General features: G+C 37.2%; 1 protein-coding gene across 1 annotated transcript in view; it reads right to left on the bottom strand.

Moving 5' to 3' along the window:
• DCC (DCC netrin 1 receptor) overlaps window positions 1-18027 on the bottom strand; it is a 1164464-nt gene that overhangs the window by 126939 nt on the left and 1019498 nt on the right. The window contains exons 18-19 of the mRNA XM_036918577.2: window positions 17151-17289; window positions 4002-4109 (exon numbers count right to left, since the gene is read on the bottom strand). Coding sequence (XP_036774472.2) covers window positions 4002-4109; window positions 17151-17289 — 247 coding nt within the window. The remainder of the gene's footprint in view (window positions 1-4001; window positions 4110-17150; window positions 17290-18027) is intronic.

Here is an 18027-nt window from a genome sequence, read left to right as displayed (position 1 = left end):
CCCATTCCTTCCTTCTTTGTGGTAAAAAATTATAGGCTATGGGTTCGGGAAGACCCTATCTCAAATCATAGTTCTACCATTTACTAACTGAAACCTTGAACAACTTGCTTAATCTAAGTATGCCTTAATTTTCTCATCTGGAGATAAGTTGCTGTGAGATAGTTTATTTTAGGAATCAAATATATGTGGGTATTTCTATTAAATTACCTTCTATATGGTGACATCTTAGTAAATACTGTAGCTTTTCTTTTTCTTTCTTTCTAATAATAATGCTTAAGGAAGTATCATATTTGGAAGAGCTAGAACTTTGTTTTCAAGTCAAACAATAAATTTATTAGCAATTCAATGATTATTCTACTCAGCAAATATTTATTAATGACCTACCAACTATCAAGAATATTGTTACTGGGTAGAAAGCATTAAACAAAATCTGAAACTTATTCTCATGGAATTTTCAGCCTTGTATTACAAGCATTTAGATTTTCTCTTATGATTATATGGAAAGGGAAATGGAGATGAAGGCGTCAAATGACTGTTTCCAGCTTTTGCAGCTGGGTGAGCTGTGGTAGCTTTTGAAATGATGGGAATAAGAGGATTTAGAATGATACGACTGAGAGTGCCTAGTGGGGTTTACAATCCTGGATGGTCTTACAACCTATTACAGAAGGCCAGTTATGGTGGGTGATAGACCAAAAAATGGAGGAAGTATGGGAGAGAGAGAGTGGGGAATATAACGATGTGCCAATAAGACTAGCAGGTGGAAATGTACGATAGGATGTAGGATACGTGTATTTAGAATTCCTTGGATTGAGATACAGACTTCAGAGACATAAGTTTGTGTTCACTGAAGCCCTGGCTATAGTATACACACTATATCAGCAAAAGTAACAAAGGGAATAGAAAGATATGCATTGTGGGAAGCAATGCTTAAGAAACAGGTGGAAGAAATGTCTGCTGACAAAACTGAGAAACTATAGCCTACAGGTGGAACGAAAAGTGGTTAGGTGATTTCATAAAAGTCAAGAGAGAAGAGATTTTCACGTAAGAGGAACTGAACTAGAGTATCAAATGACACAAAAAGACAGCATAACTTTAGCCATTAGATAGTATTGATAAGGAGTCAGTCTCTGAAGACCTAACTGTTCCCTTTCTCTATGTTGGTAGCTGATTTTAAATAATGTTGGAAGCTGCATTTATTTTAGATCTATGTTTCACAACTCTAGCTGTAAAATCACTTGCGGAGATTTTAAAAAGAACCATGCACAATTCTTCCTCAGATAAACTAAATCATAAATCAGTTGAGAGTCACTGATTTGGGCCACCAGGACACTAATAAGTTGGAGCAAAATGTGATGTAATAGTTAAAAGTATGAACGTAAGTTTGAAGGCCTATCTCTGCCACTTCTTGGTTATTTGACTTTAGAAAAGTCATTTATCCAGAAGTCCCTCCTCATCTTTTCATTTCGAAATGAAATAATGGGAATATACAATTACTCACAATACTAAAGTACTTAGGAGAATGCCATGCACATAATAAATGCTGAATTTATTTTTAACTATTTTCTTCTGCAATTATCAGTCCCAATTCCTAAGCTGCCAGTTTCTGATCAAGGAATTTAAGCACTGGAAATATCTGGATCTCTTTTTTTGGTTTAATCTTCTTGAAGTATATATGTTTACAAATTGATGAACTACGTTCTATGCAGAGCACATCAGTAAAGCCTCAACCTAGAATGGATTTCAAAGGGGAATAATAACAGCTCATTGGTTTCAGTGCTCACTGGGCACAAGTGACATTTCCTTAGCACTTTATTATAGCAATCCTACGAAAGGGGTCCTATTATTATCCTTATTTTATGGGTGAGGAAGTGAGACTCAAGGAGGTTAAGTAACTTGCTGAGGCATCTCCTCCCTCAGAGGCTTGGGTTCCTAACCACTCTGCTCTACTGTAGAGCACAGGCAAGGACTTAAAAGACCAAGAAATACAAAGCTAGGATGGGAGCACATGCCCGCATGCTACCATACACGTGCCCTGACACACCGGAAGAGAGCTCACATTTTCCTTTGCACTTTCATGAGGAGACTGAGTGTAGCAAACGTGGGCTCTCTGCTTAATGGTTGGTATTTTAGATATTTTATCATACTATTTTCTTAAGTAATTACATCAAAAGAGTCAAAACATGTCTGGAACAGAAGTTGTCATAAATGTTCTTAGTGTTTGCTCTCTGTTGATTTGAGTCAAGAGCTTTCAGCTTGATAATCATACCCTGGTTTTAATAAATAAGCTAGGCTTTTAAAGGCAAAAAGTATTGCCTCCCATACTTTCACCATTGGGAGAGAATGAATTTTCAGTAGTAACAACTACTAAGCATATAACTTTAAATAAATATATGGACAGGTTCCTTATACATATGCTTGAGTTTGGCACACAGAATTTTATAGCTTAATTTGCATTTCTTAATATGGGGCAGACTTCCATTTTTTCCTTCAAAAAGCAAAATTAAGCTTCCTTTCAGAGTTAAAAACACATTCTATTGTTTACATTGACTATATGATGAGATTTACCTAAATAAGCATAGAGATTTGGGTACTTACAAGGCTTATTTTATCCTTTACCAAAAATATACTTTTTGCTTTAGAACTTTTTATTTAGACAACTTCTATCCTGGGTTTTTTTCTTCTTAAATTTCTTATCTGTTGACTTACCCTAGGCTTACAAATAACTGTTTATAACATAATAAAATAGTCATCACCTAGACAAATCAAAATCTACAGAAGTACTGAAATAGAACCAATGACAATAGATCATAACACTGGGTCGGGCGGGAGTCAGAATAAGCTAGCTTCACTTTTAAAAAGCCTGGCAGACTGACAACTGAGCATATAAGATTTTGGAGAGATTTTATGTCCCTCTTCTTTTTCTGTATTTGTCAGCCCAAATGAAAATTCCGTTTGCTATTGCACAAAGAGCAATTTCCTAGAGAAAACAAGTCTTCAACTTAAATTTAAATCACATTTGGAATTTTCACATTACCTTGTCTGAATTTGTAAAATTCAGAAACTAACTTAGATAAAAAGTAAGTGTGCCATCTGAACCGTAATTTCCATGTTTATCTCTGCATCACAGAACGACTAAATTACTGTTAATCTATAATAGTGCTCTCCACTTCCTGTATGCAAAAAAGGAAGAAAAAGGAGTGACACTTACATGTGCCTAACCCAATGGTTCAAGTTAATTAGACTATAATGTGCACACTTTTAGTTATACAATATTTTTCATAATAATTATATGCTATGGAGACATCTATTAAAATCCTTAAGTGATCATTTAAATGCAAAATCCCTGATAGAACTCCATTATATTTTTCATACTAAATTAACATTACAGGCTTCTAATGGATGTTTTAATTAGGCATTGATGTTATCAGCAATATTTGGCAAAATAAAATCTGTCACTGTGAAATATTCATTAAATTCAATTTCTGTCTGTCAATATTAAGTATTTTCAAAACCTTACGATTTAAGTAAGAAGCTAAAAGCTAAGTGAGAAACTAAAATGACAAACCTCCTTGTACATACCATACAAAAATGTATGGTGATTAGGTGCCTTTTGTATTTAATAATTGCCAACCAGCCACCTTGTTTTTAGTCATTAATGCTCAGAGGCATTGCATTAGAAGGTTGTCCTAATGCTCCACAGAATGAAAAACAAAAGGTCCATACTAATTGAAATACACTTCTTTCAGGAAGCAGCTCCAATGAAGTGTGTGTGTGTGTGTACGCACGTGCTGTGCGCTCCTGCGCTTGCATGCGCCTTTGTATGCACCATTAAGAAGAATTCCACAGTCAGTAGGGGGCAAGAAGAGACAATCAGAAAGGGTTGGGAAGTCAACTGAGATGCTGGAATAGAAAACGAATACACAAAAGACTGAGCAGGGCACATGAGGTAAGCAATCACAGGCCAAGCTGAGCAGCGCTGGAAATAAAACTGAGATGCTTACCAGTAATTTTCCCATTGGCTTCCAAGGGAGGCTGCCAACTCACAATGACAGCGCGAGGCTTCCCTTCTCGAGTAATGACTGTCAGATCCTTTGGAGCAGAGGTCGGGGCTGCAAGATGAAACAGACAAGGCCTTGTCATTGGATGTGAAAGAAAACAAGACATTTATGGGACTTCTCATGATGTTTACATTCAGAATCTATCAGGCAGTATATCATGCTTATTTTGCCATTTGAAATTTATTTCAAGTATTTGAATTAAATAAGCAAACAGGCAAAAAAAAAAAAAAGAAAGAAAGAAATTAATGTTTTTCCATGGAAGTTAAGTGATTTAAAGGAGAAAGGTTATAACTGGTATTTTCAAGTGAGCGCTACACTAAAAATGTAAGAACCATTATAACAAAGAAATGTACACATACTTAGTGAGATTGATAGCTACATGTCTCCAAGAGACAGATTTCTGTTACAACAGTAGGATTTATAAACAAAACTGTCACCTAGTTTTGTATTCCTTTAAATGCCACACACAAAAATATTGAAACACAGGTCAAAACATCTTGCTTGGGTAACATACTAGGTATTTCCTAACAAGAAAGCAAAAAGTATTTGAAAATAGAGGAGGTAAGGGGCTTAGTATCAACCTGGTATGAAATAGGATGGTCTGAAATCCTGCCTTTCTTAGAAAACTACTTTTCCCACCTGCTGTTGAAGGGGAGCAGAATTTGTTATGCCAAAGTATGACTCTGGCATAGGGATTGTTTGAAACTAAATATTTTAAAGAAATAGCAGACATAGGGAAAGCTCTGAAAACCGAGTAGATGTTACCCTTTTGTAAGAGAATTTACAAGGTTGTCTCTCCCTCTGCACTAGGAAGAGGAGGATGACATAATGTCTAGAAACTCTTCTTGGTGGAGAAGGTAGAGACTTAAATCTGCAGCACAACCATCCTTCGTTTATTGTGATTTGCCTGAAAACCCACCAGAACTGCCTCCCATGCTACATCTTCTTTTGTGTTTAGATGGATGCCATATTTAAGGAGGTGATTTAATTAAGGTGGTGGCTTGGGACACTTCAGGGAGTTACGCAGTTTTCCTGGGTCTCTCCCATGTGCACAGGAAGAATATATGTCATTAAACTTCTGTTTATTTTCTTCCTGTTAATTTATCTTTTATAACTACCCAGGGGGTGTCTCAGCCAAGAACCTAGAAGGGTAAAGGGAAAGTAATTTTTCCTCTTCCTCTTTGTGCTCAACAAAATTTAAAAAATATTTCAGAGGTGGCAGCAAACTGGCCAAGCCAGTCCAGTATCTTCCATGCTTCTTTTGACCTGCCTTCGCATTCTCTATGCCTTAAAAATGCAGTTTCTTGGGGGAGTGGGGCCGAGCCAAGATGGCAGCGTGAGTAGAGCAGCAGAAATCTCCTCCCAAAACCACATATATTTATAAAAATATAACAAAGACAACTCTTCCTAGAATAGAGACCAGAGGACACAGGACAACAGCCAGACCACATCCACACCTGAGAGAACCCAGCACCTCGCAAAGGGGGTAAGATACAAGCCACAGTCAACAGGACCCGAGCGCCCCTCCCCCCAGCTCTGGGTGGGAGGAGAGGAGTCGGACTGGGAGGGAGAAGGGAGCCCAGGACTGCTGATCACCCAGCCCCAGCCATCCGGACCAGAGAGCAGACAGAGTGCATGCGCGGGGCCCTGGATACTAGGGAAACAGGGCAGTAAGACCAGTGAGCGGATGCCTGAGGCCAGCGCCTGAGGACAAAGAAAAGCGAGGGGCTTTTTTTTTTTAAATTATTTATTTAATTAATTATTTTATTATTTTATTATTTTATTTTATTTTATTTTATTTTATTTTTTGTTTTGTTTTGGCGAGTGCTTTTTGGAAGTCTTAAAGGGACAGGGCGGGACACTTAGTCCAGAGGCAGGGAATCTGGGGATCTCTGGGCACTCTAACCCCCAGGGCAGCAGGGAGCAGGGAGGCCCCTCATAGAGATAAAAAGCCTCCAGGCCGCTCCCCCTCCAACGCGACTCCACCACTTTGGAGCGGCCGCCCGAGCCAGGCCACGCCCACAGCAACAGTGGAGATTAACTCCATAGCAGCCGGGCAGGAAGCAGAAACCCTGTCTGCACGCAGCTGCGCACCACAAGCCACTAGAGGCCGCTGTTCTCCCAGGAGAGGAGGGCCACAAGCCAACAAGAAAGGAAGTCCTTCCAGCCGTCACTCGTCCCGGCTCTGCAAACTATTTCTATCACCATGAAAAGGCAAAATTACAGGCAAACCAAGATCACAGAGACAACACCAGAGAAGGAGACAGACCTAACCAGTCTTCCTGAAAAAGAATTCAAAATAAAAATCATAAACATGCTGACGGAGATGCAGAGAAATATGCAAGAGATATGGGATGAAGTCCGGAGGGAGATCACAGATGCCAGAAAGGAGATTACAGAAATGAAACAAACTCTGGAAGGATTTATAAGCAGAATGGATAGAATGCAAGAGGCAATTGATGGAATAGAAACCAGAGAACAGAAACGCATAGAAGCTGACATAGACAGAGATAAAAGGAACTCCAGGAATGAAATATTAAGAGAACTGTGTGACCAATCCAAAAGGAACAATATCCGTATTATAGGGGTACCAGAAGAAGAAGAGAGAGGAAAAGGGATAGAAAGTGTCTTTGAAGAAATAATTGCTGAAAACATCCCCAAACTGGGGGAGGAAATAATCGAATAGACCACAGAAATACACAGAACTCCCAACAGAAAGGACCCAAAAAGGGCAACACCAAGATACATAATAATTAAAATGGCAAAGATGAAGGACAAGGAAAGAGTTTTAAAGGCAGCTAGAGAGAAAAAGGTCACCTATAAAGGAAAACCCATCAGGCTATCATCAGACTTCTTGACAGAAACCTTACAGGCCAGAAGAGAATGGCATGACATATTTAATGCAATGAAACAGAAGGGCCTTGAACCAAGGATACTGTATCCAGCACGATTATCATTTAAATATGATGGAGGAATTAAACAATTCCCAGACAAGCAAAAGCTGAGGGAATTTGCTTCCCACAAACCACCTCTACAGGGCATCTTACAGGGACTGCTCTAGATGGGAGCACTCCTAAAAAAAGCACAGAACAAAACACCCAACATATGAAGAATGCAGGAGGAGGAATAAGAAGGGAGAGAAGAAAAGAATCTCCAGACAGTGTATATAACAGCTCAATAAGCGAGCTAAGTTAGGCAGTAAGATACTAAAGAGGCTAACTTTGAACCTTTGGTAACCACAAATTTAAAGCCTGCAATGGCAATAAGTACATATCTTTCAATAGTCACCCTAAATGTAAATGGACTTAATACACCAATCAAAAGACACAGAGTAATAGAATGGATAAAAGGCAAGCCCTTCTATATGCTGCTTACAAGAAACTCACCTCAAACCCAAAGACATGCACAGACTAAAAGTCAATGGATGAAAAAACATATTTCAGGCAAACAACAGAGAGAAGAAAGCAGGGGTTGCAGTACTAGTATCAGACAAAATAGACTTCAAAACAAAGAAAGTAACAAGAGATAAAGAAGGAACACTACATAATGATAAAGGGCTCAGTCCAACAAGAGGATATAACCATTCTAAATATATATGCACCCAACACAGGAGCACCAGCATATGTGAAACAAATACTAACAGAACTAAAGGCAGAAATAGACTGCAATGCATTTATTTTAGGAGACTTAAACACACCACTCACCCCAAAGGATAGACCCACCGGGCAGAAAATAAGTAAGGACACGGAGGCACTGAACAACACACTAGAACAGATGGACCTAATAGACATCTATAGAACTCTACACCCAAAAGCAACAGGATATACATTCTTCTCAAGTGCACAAGGAACATACTCCAGAATAGACCACATACTAGGCCACAAAAAGAGCCTCAGTAAATTCCAAAATATTGAAATTCTACCAACCAACTTTTCAGACCACAAAGGTATATAACTAGAAATAAATTCTACAAAGAAAACAAAAAGGCTCACAAACATATGGAGGCTTAACAACATGCTTCTAAATAATCAATGGATCAACGAAAAAATTAAAATAGAGATCAAGGAATATATGGAAACAAATGACAACAACAACACTAAGCCCCAACTTCTGTGGGACGCAGCAAAAGGAGTCTTAAGAGGAAAGTATATAGCGATCCAGGCACACTTGAAGAAGGAAGAACAATCCCAAATGAATAGTCTAACATCACAATTATCGAAACTGGAAAAAGAAGAACAAATGAGGCCTAAACTCAGTAGAAGGAGGGACATAATAAAGATCAGAGAAGAAATAAACAAAATTGAGAAGAATAAAACAATAGCAAAAATCAATGGAACCAAGAGCTGGTTCTTTGAGAAAATAAACAAAATAGATAAGCCTCTAGCCAAACTTATTAAGAGAAAAACAGAATCAACACAAATCAACAGAATCAGAAATGAGAACGGAAAAATCATGACAGACTCCACAGAAATACAAAGAATTATTAAAGACTACTATGAAAACCTATATGCAGCAAGCTGGAAAACCTAGAAGAAATGGACAACTTCCTAGAAAAATACAACCTTCCAAGACTGACCAAGGAAGAAACACAAAAGTTCAACAAACCAATTACGAGCAAAGAAATTAAAACGGTAATCAAAAAACTACCCAAGAACAAAATCCCCAGGCCGGACGGATTTACCTCGGAATTTTATCAGACACACAGAGAAGACATAATACCCATTCTCCTTAAAGTTTTCCAAAAGATAGAAGAGGAGGGAATACTCCCAAACTCATTCTATGAAGCCAACATCACCCTAATACCAAAACCCCATCAAAAAAGAAAATTACAGACCAATATCCCTGATGAACATAGATGCAAAAATAATCAATAAAATCTTAGCAAACCGAATTCAAAAAAATAGCAAAAGGATCATATGCCATGACCAAGTGGGATTCATCCCAGGGATGCAAGGATGGTACAACATTCAAAAATCCATCAACATTATCCACCACATCAACAAAAAGAAAGACAAAAACCACATGATCGTCTCCATAGATGCTGAAAAAGCATTTGACAAAATTCAACATCTATTCACGATAAAAACTCTCAGCAAAATGGGTATAGAGGGCAAGCACCTCAACATAATAAAAGCCATATATGTTAAACCCACAGCCAACATTATACTGAACAGCGAGAAGCTGAAAGCTTTTCCTCTGAGATCGGGAACAAGACAGGGATGCCCACTCTCCCCACTGTTATTTAACATAGTACTGGAGGTCCTAGCCACGGCAATCAGACAAAACAAAGAAATACAAGGAATCCAGATTGGTAATGAAGAAGTCAAACTGTCACTATTTGCAGATGACATGATATTGTACATAAAAAACCCTAACGACTCCACTCCAAAACTACTAGAACTGATATCGAAATACAGCAAAGTTGCAGGATACAAAATTAACACACAGAAATCTGTGGCTTTCCTATATACTAACAATGAACCAATAGAAAGAGAAATCAGGAAAACAACTCCATTCACAATTGCATCAAAAAGAATAAAATACCTAGGAATAAACCTAACCAAAGAAGTGAAAGACCTATACCCTGAAAACTACAAGTCACTCTTAAGAGAATTAAAGGGGACACTAACAAATGGAAACTCATCCCATGCTCTTGGCTAGGAATAATTAATATCGTCAAAATGGCCATCCTGCCCAAAGCAATATATAGATTTGATGCAATTCCTATCAAATTACTAGCAACATTCTTCAACGAACTGGAACAAATAATTCAAAAATTCATATGGAAATACCAAAGACACTGAACAGCCAAAGCAATCCTGAGAAAGAAGAATGAAGTAGGGGGGATCTCACTCCCCAACTTCAAGCTCTGCTACAAAGCCATAGTAATCAAGACAATTTGGTACTGGCACAAGAACAGAGCCACAGACCAGTGGAACAGATTAGAGACTCCAGACATTAACCCAAACATATATGGTCACTTAATATTTGATAAAGGAGCCATGAACATACAATGGCGAAATGACAGTCTCTTCAACAGATGGTGCTGGCAAAACTGGACAGCTACATGTAGGAGAATGAATCTGAACCATTGTCTAACCCCATACACAAAAGTAAATTCAAAATGGATCAAAGACCTGAATGTAAGTCATGAAACTATAAAACTCTTAGAAGAAAACATAGGCAAAAACCTCTTAGACATAAACATGAGTGACCTCTTCTTGAACATATCTCCCTGGGCAAGGAAAACAACAGCAAAAATGAACAAGTGGGACTATATTAAGCTGAAAAGCTTCTGTACAGCAAAAGAGACCATCAATAGAACAAAAAGATGCCCTACATTATGGGAGAATATATTTGAAAATGACAGATCCGATAAAGGCTTGATGTCCAAAATATATAAGGAGCTCACCCACCTCAACAAACAAAAAACAAATAATCCAATTAAAAAATGGGCAGAGGAACTGAACAGTTCTCCAAAAAAGAAATACAGATGGCCAACAGACACATGAAAAGATGCTCCACATCGCTAATTGTCAGAGAAATGCAAATTAAAACCACAATGAGATATCACCTCACACCAGTAAAGATGGCTACCATCCAAAAGACAAACAACAACAAATGTTGGTGAGGTTGTGGAGAAAGGGGAACCCTCCTACACTGCTGGTGGGAATGTAAATTAGTTCAACCATTGTGGAAAGCAGTATGGAGGTTCCTCAAAATGGACTTACCATTTGACCCAGGAATTCCACTCCTAGGAATTTACCCTAAGAACGCAGCACTCAAGTTTGAAAATGACAGATGCACCCCTATGTTTATTGCAGCACTATTTACAATAGCCAAGAATTGGAAGCAACCTAAGTGTCCATCAGTAGATGAATGGATAAAGAGGATGTGGTACATATACACAATGGAATATTACTCAGCCATAAGAAGAAAACAGATCCTACCATTTGCAACAACATGGATGGAGCTAGAGGGTGTTATGCTCAGTGAAATAAGCCAAGCAGAGAAAGAGAAATACCAAATGATTTCACTCATCTGTGGAGTATAAGAACAAAGGAAAAACTGAAGGAACAAAACAGCAGCAGAATCACAGAAGGCAAGAATGGACTAACAGGTACCAAAGGGAAAGGGACTGCGGAGGATGGGTGGGTAGGGAGGGATAAGGGGGGGAAGAAGAAAAGGGGTATTATGATTAGCATGCATGATGGGGGGGTGGGAGAAAGGGGAGGGCTGTACAACACAGAGAAGACAAGTAGTGATTCTACAACATTTTGCTATGCTGATGGACAGTGACTGTAAAAGGGTTTGTGGGGGGGACCTGGTATAGGGGAGAGCCTAGTAAACATAATATTCTTCATGTAATTGTAGATTAATGATAACAAAAAAAATAAAAATAAAAATAAAATAAAGAAAAGGGGGATTACTCCCTGATAGGACAAAACTAACTGTAAATCAACGATTAATGCATGCTTTAAATATCCTTAATTTTGATCATTTAAAGGGTGTCAGATGATCAGCTATGGAAGTACATTTTTCTGATAATATTCCTTTCTCTTAAAAAAAAAAAAAAAGCAGTTCCTGTGTGGTGATCTCCAATAAGTTCTTCACAAAGATATAAAGGGCATATCAAAGTGTGGGCAAAGAGTTTGTTTGTGTTTATACAGAGGATCTAAGCCTAATTTGGCTACCCAGAAAATGAATTAAGATTCGATATGAAGAAGAACTTCCAACATCAACATTCTCTGAAGAGTCATTCCAGAAGATGATCATCAAAAAACTTCAACAAAGGTCCTGGTGCTGTTGCAGTTGTAGCTGCATTCATCCCACCAGTTCCTGGACTTGCCACGGGAATGAGGAAGGAGATATCTAAGCTGGCCTGTGCATACAGTAAAACAACAAATTTGATTGGATCTATACTGTTGGAACTCAACCAAGAATTAGGAGAAGTGCAAGTTGCAGCACTCCAAAATCTTGTGACTACAGACTATCTACTGTTAAAAGAACATACGGGATGTGAACAGTTCCCAGGAATGTGTTGTTTTAATTTGTCTGATTTTTCTCAAACTATTCAAATTCAGTTAGACAATATCCATCATATCATTGATAAGTTTTCACAAATGCCTAGGGTGCCTAACTGGTTTTCTTGGTTTCACTGGAGATGGCTGGTAATTGTAGGTCTGCTTTGGTTATGTAGCTGTATTCCTATTATGTTAATGTGTGTGCGCAATTTAATTAGTAGTTTAAAACCTATACATGCTTATGTTACTCTACAAGAAGATATGTCAAAGAAATAACCAATCTTCCCATGTTTTCTTCCGTCTGCTACTTCTATAGGTTTTCTTCTTCCTTCATAATTACAACCCTTAAATAGAATTCATGCCTCATAACGAATTTACCGAGTATCATAATTCTTCCAAGTGGTAAAGATACCTCAAGACAAATGTTGGGCATAAAACCCACAGGGCATAAATCTGCAAAGAAGTAAAAAGCCAACCTTTTCAAACAATATTGCTTCTCTCTCACTTACCAACTTTACATTTCCCTGTATGGCCCCAGAAGATGACTGGTTAGCCAGAGACGGGTAAGATTCCTCAAGGGAGGAACAACCTAAGACAGGCACAGTCGCAGAGGGGCCATCAGGTGAGAAATTGGGGATCAACAGAGGTGAAGCTTAGAACCTCACCCCCCCTGTTTTGAGAGAAATCTTCTGCATCCGTGGATGTTTTGTTGCCCTTGTCTAGCTTGGATTTATACTTAGTCTATAGGCACACACCTGATCATCTACATTTGCCCTCTTACAGCACTAAACTATGTTTTCTACCTTTATCTTGCATCTATCTACCACTTTAGCATTTTATTAAAAAAATAATAATAATAATGAGTTAAACTTTTAATACAAGCTTCAGATTTCTCTAACAATCCATTTCTCATTCTATGAAATCCTGGAGTCAGAAGAGATCCCAGTACATGGAATGCACAGAGAAATTATTCTTTTATTAATGCCAAAAGCAAAAATGTAAACAATGACATTTGGCAGGTGAATTTTGGACACCAGAATAATCTGTTCCTTTTCTGAGAAAGGTAGATTTTCCTAACTGAATATAACATAACTGTGTAAAAATTTTTTAAAAAATGCAGTTTCTCTTCTAGGTAGCTCACAATGCTTCAAGTCTATTTATCTGTAGTCTCTGTGAGCTACCCTTAGTTTGACATTGGCAATCTCAGGACATATCTAAGTTCTGTGGCTGGGTCTGGCGGAGTTTCCTGATCTCTGCATCGGAACGCTTGCCTATACAAGGTCGGGAGATGTTGGCGCTCACTCTGAACTTCTTTTCACTCTTGCCAGTCTCTTTGGCTCTTCGGTTGGTCCTACTATGCAGAATCTGAGCAGATCAACTCTATTTCCAGTTTCACTTCTGAACATAATTCCAAATAGAAGGGACGCCAAACATTCCAATCTACCATACCATTTTATTTCCAACATCCTGATTCTCAAGGACACTAGGATTCCAAGTTCACCAAAACTGTGCCTAATCATAATATCTTGACAAGGTTCTTAATATATTTAAATTAAAAGTTTTAAAAAAGAGGAAGAGGAAAAGGAGGAGGATAAAACATGGGTCTAGTGTAGTTGATTTCTGAGTAAAGAAACTGAAAAAAAAAAACATACATACATATATATATATGATTTAATGAAACCAGAGGAAGGATGTTGTTGCAAAAGAAAATTTGTTACAGCAAAATACCAAAGAAGTAATGATATCTTAAAGAAGGCTTACTTTCATATACAGTTCATTCAAGATATTTTCTAAGCCACAAATAGGAAGGTAATATAGTTACAAATTGACTTAAGAGTATTAACCAAGCATAATAAGGAATTTTTCAATTAAGGAAGTAATTGAACGACCTGTTTCTTTAACTAGTCAGAATAGTCTATGTGTTTTTTTTTAACTGTTACAATTCAAATTGATGCTTATTTAGAAAACAGTCAAATGATGATATTGCTTCACCAAATCTGTTTTGGTACTCATAAAAGATAAAATAACTCTCCAACTAGCAAGCAAAATAATACATTGAAGAGTTGGTTCTTTAAACAAAAAACAATCTAACAAGTAATCTATTTCAGGTGCTGTGCAAGTTTTTCATTTTTCTTAAGCCGTCTGAATTGTTGGTGAGTAGAGATTATGGTATTGGAAACAACAGCTAAAATATTTAGGATTATTTTATGAACTATAAACTATTCCCTAATATTTGGAAAAGAATGTGGCCCTAATAACATCAATAGCCTCTACTAGGTCAAGCAGATGTCTCTGGTCTACTCCTCTTTGATCTCAGGGTTCTTTTAGAAATTCTTAATTGACTACCCGTCCTCTTTGGGTTAAATGTAAATAAACAACAATAATAAATGTCAGATCATGCAGGATTTATACTTTACTTTTTTTTTACAGCCTTGTTTCCCCTTGTTATCCCACAAATACTGCACTCCAGTTACTCTGAACCACTCATAAGTGTCTCTTGAAGACATCTTTCTGATATTTGCCTGTGTATTTTTGTGCAAGCTGTCTCCTTTTTTGGAAGGCTCTACAATGGGTACCTGATGATCCACTCAGGCCATAGCTTGATTACTATTTCTTTTGTGAAACTTCCCCTTATTTCTCCAAGCAGAATTTATACTTGGATCTATTTGTTCTGATTCCAAATTGGCCTGAAATTCTATGATTGTTTTTCTTATATTACTTCAGGGTTGCTTTTATAATTTTATATATTTCTTCTAAATCAGACTTTAATTCTGCCAAATATATAGACTGTGATCTCTTTACCTTTTACACCAAGTCTCTGTCTTGGGACCTGACAACTGTAAATGAACATTATTGGAAGCCCCATAGTTAATATCTCAGTTGCCTGAGCAAGTACTGCCCTCCGGTTTATCTCATTCTCAAACAATTTTTTCCCATGCTTGAATTTCTTTGTTAAGTGCATGAATGGAAGGCAATATTTAACATTTAGAAGATTTCCAGCCATGGAAATCATATGGGGTATTTGTTATTTGCACTGTCCAGTATCTCATCCTTTACTCCTTCACAAAGACAAGCAGTTGGCTTTTTCCTTTAGAAACAAGCTCTCCTCTGTGTCATGTGAACATGGCAGCAACATCCATTAGGAATTTCATGGCATTTACCCCACTCTTTATTTAGGTGTGTGATTCTCTCTTCTGGGAATCTGAATGCTTGCACAAGGAAGGAACATATGGAATCAAATCATTGTGATGGCAACACCTTGACAGGATAGTCCAATAGTTTCTCATCTCCAAAGCCTGGGAGTTGGCTGGTCCCCTGTCCCTTTCCAAGTCCTCATTATTTCAGGTGTCCATCAAGTCATTTTTATTCTACTTAACTAGAGAAAAATTAAGGCTTGATCACCTATACAGAATGAAATGATTTATCAAGAAATGGCTAGCTGCTGTTTTATCACAAGCAATTTTAGCATTTGTGCATAACAATGCAGCCCCATACAGTCTTTATGTCATTGCAGAATGAGAAGCAAACCTTAGAGTTACTCCATTCACTTCATTTCCTTCTCACAGCTATAAAATCTGCAGACACTTGTGAATTACTTCTTGCTTCTCATCATCACCCAGGGATCTCATCCACATGCTATTTGCACCTTTGTCCAGATGATTATCTATTTTGACAATCAAACTCCTACTAACCACATTTCTAAAAGTTAATCTCTTTTTTGTCAGCAATGGCTCTCTCCATTGGTATCCCTACAAGGCCAGGCAGTTGATGAGAAATCAGTAGGGTACATTTGTCAAGTCAGATGTTGGTGTGCATTTATGTTTATGAAAGAGAAAAATGAGTGGATTTGCTTGCTTTAAGAGGAAATTACTACTCCTTCTCTTTCACTCAGGGAAGACCAAAAGTCTAACTGACTTTCATTTAACCTTTCCATCTCTTTTTAAGTAAAAAAGGAAGATCAGATCCTTTATTATACTCATAATATACCTCATAGTACTTAATTCATTCAGCTTGTTTTATTCTTCTGAAGAATCTGTTAGTATTGGCATCCAGAGCAGAATTCTAGGAGAAAGAGTTACTATATATAACATGTAAAATAGAAGAAGAGGGTATTGAAATTAAATCAGACATACTAGAAAATTTCTTATAGAAAGAAGTATCCACAAAAATGTAAAAATATTCACAGTGAACTCTCTTAGTTAAGGTGGTAGCTTAGAATAAAAATTAGAATTTCAAAACCATGGGACAAATTCTAATGGAAAAATAAATTCAACTCACCTAAAGAAAAGAATTCTATTGGTGTAATTTTTTTAAATTTGGAAATGCTTGGTGTAGTTTTGCCCCTTAATAGGATACAATCTCATGAAACCAATCAAAAGCATGGGAGACACTGTAATCTTCAGATGTTGAATTTCAGTGAACTATAAATGCCAAATACACTGTATGTCTGTTAAGGTTATAAACTCAACATTTATGATTCCTTGTAAATATGCCTGGTAAAATGTATTATGAATTGCATTTTCCCTAGACTTGAACTATTTTAAATTACAAGAAAGTTTTCCATTGTGTTGTCTTATTTCCAAAGAGTGAACTTCATTACCCAGAAACTTCTTTCCAAATTCAGCTGAACTTATTTAGGGTAGGCACCCATGAGACTACAGATGTAATGCAATGTTGTATTTTTGTATATCATTTGTTTCCAAAACAGTAAATACCTGCCATGACTGTTGTTCAAAGACACATGTGCTCTGGACAGAGTTCAATGCATGGATTTCTGCCTTTAGTTAAATATATTGAAAAAGAGATTTATATTCAGATCCCCTGAGTTAATGCCTAGATCAAAACCAGATTACTTAACCTACTGGGCACTCATTTTCTTCTTTTTTAGAGTAGGAAGGATAATACTAGATCTAGAAATGCTATGAACTATAAAGCATAAGATATCTTCCATAGGATAAGGAATAATTCAGACATCATAGTGCACATGTTTTGACTCCCACACAACCTGGGAAACATCATTACCAAATACCCAAAGCAGAAGTTGTGAAGTTAGCCTTTCTCTGCATACCTGCTTCAGACGTGGTGGCATGAGCAGTCATGCTCCATGTGCTTGACCTTCTGTTTTTTGTTACCATGACGGAAAACTCATACATTGTGTTTGGCTTGAGGCCTGTTGCTGTGTAACTCAGGGATGTGGTGTCTTCTGACTATACATGTGGGGGATAAGCAAAGAGAAAAAAAATGAACTCTATCAACTGGATAAATCAAGACATGTAAAAAGATGATGAAATAAGCCAACAAAAAAGGAATCTATTTCCAAACAGCAGAAGACCTAGAACACCAAACTGACTCTACTTCTTTTCTGCCAACAACTGCACACTGGTGGGTTGTACGTCCAAAATATGGTCGATAAAAGCAGGTTTTATGTCGTTCAAAGGGGCAGCAAACTGATAAAATTTCCCAAGTGAGGCAATAAATATAGCGACAGGACCAATTCCATTTCTTTCTGTCAGTTCCATTTTTAAGGTTATCGGCAGTAACTTTAACATCAACATATTTATAATAATCAAAATCTTTTCTTCCAGAGGTTTTAATGTTATATATTTCCTTAATCATCATGACTATTTTCTACCAGGAATAAAATTAATTTTTAGAGTTCTCCTGTATAGTTTTTTTAAAAAAGATTTCATGGTACAAACGTGTAGTGATTCTAGAATCAATTTGGCTATTATAAAGAAAACAGACAAAAATGATGGGTTGTGTGGCTTGCTTTCTTTGTGCACACTTCACATTAAACACACATGTAAGTGGGGTTACTCGAGTGGTGGATCTGGAAGGAACAAAATAGAGAAATATTAAAGGATTACATTAGTGTTACTGTTATTTGTTTTCTGAATCCATTCTTTGTCTTAAACAATATGTTAGAGATATTTTAGTAGAAAGTA

The sequence above is a fragment of the Manis pentadactyla genome, chromosome 6, assembly GCF_030020395.1.
Source record: "Manis pentadactyla isolate mManPen7 chromosome 6, mManPen7.hap1, whole genome shotgun sequence".
Classification (NCBI taxonomy): Eukaryota; Metazoa; Chordata; class Mammalia; order Pholidota; family Manidae; genus Manis; species Manis pentadactyla.
This window is presented reverse-complemented; position numbering and strand designations above follow the sequence as displayed.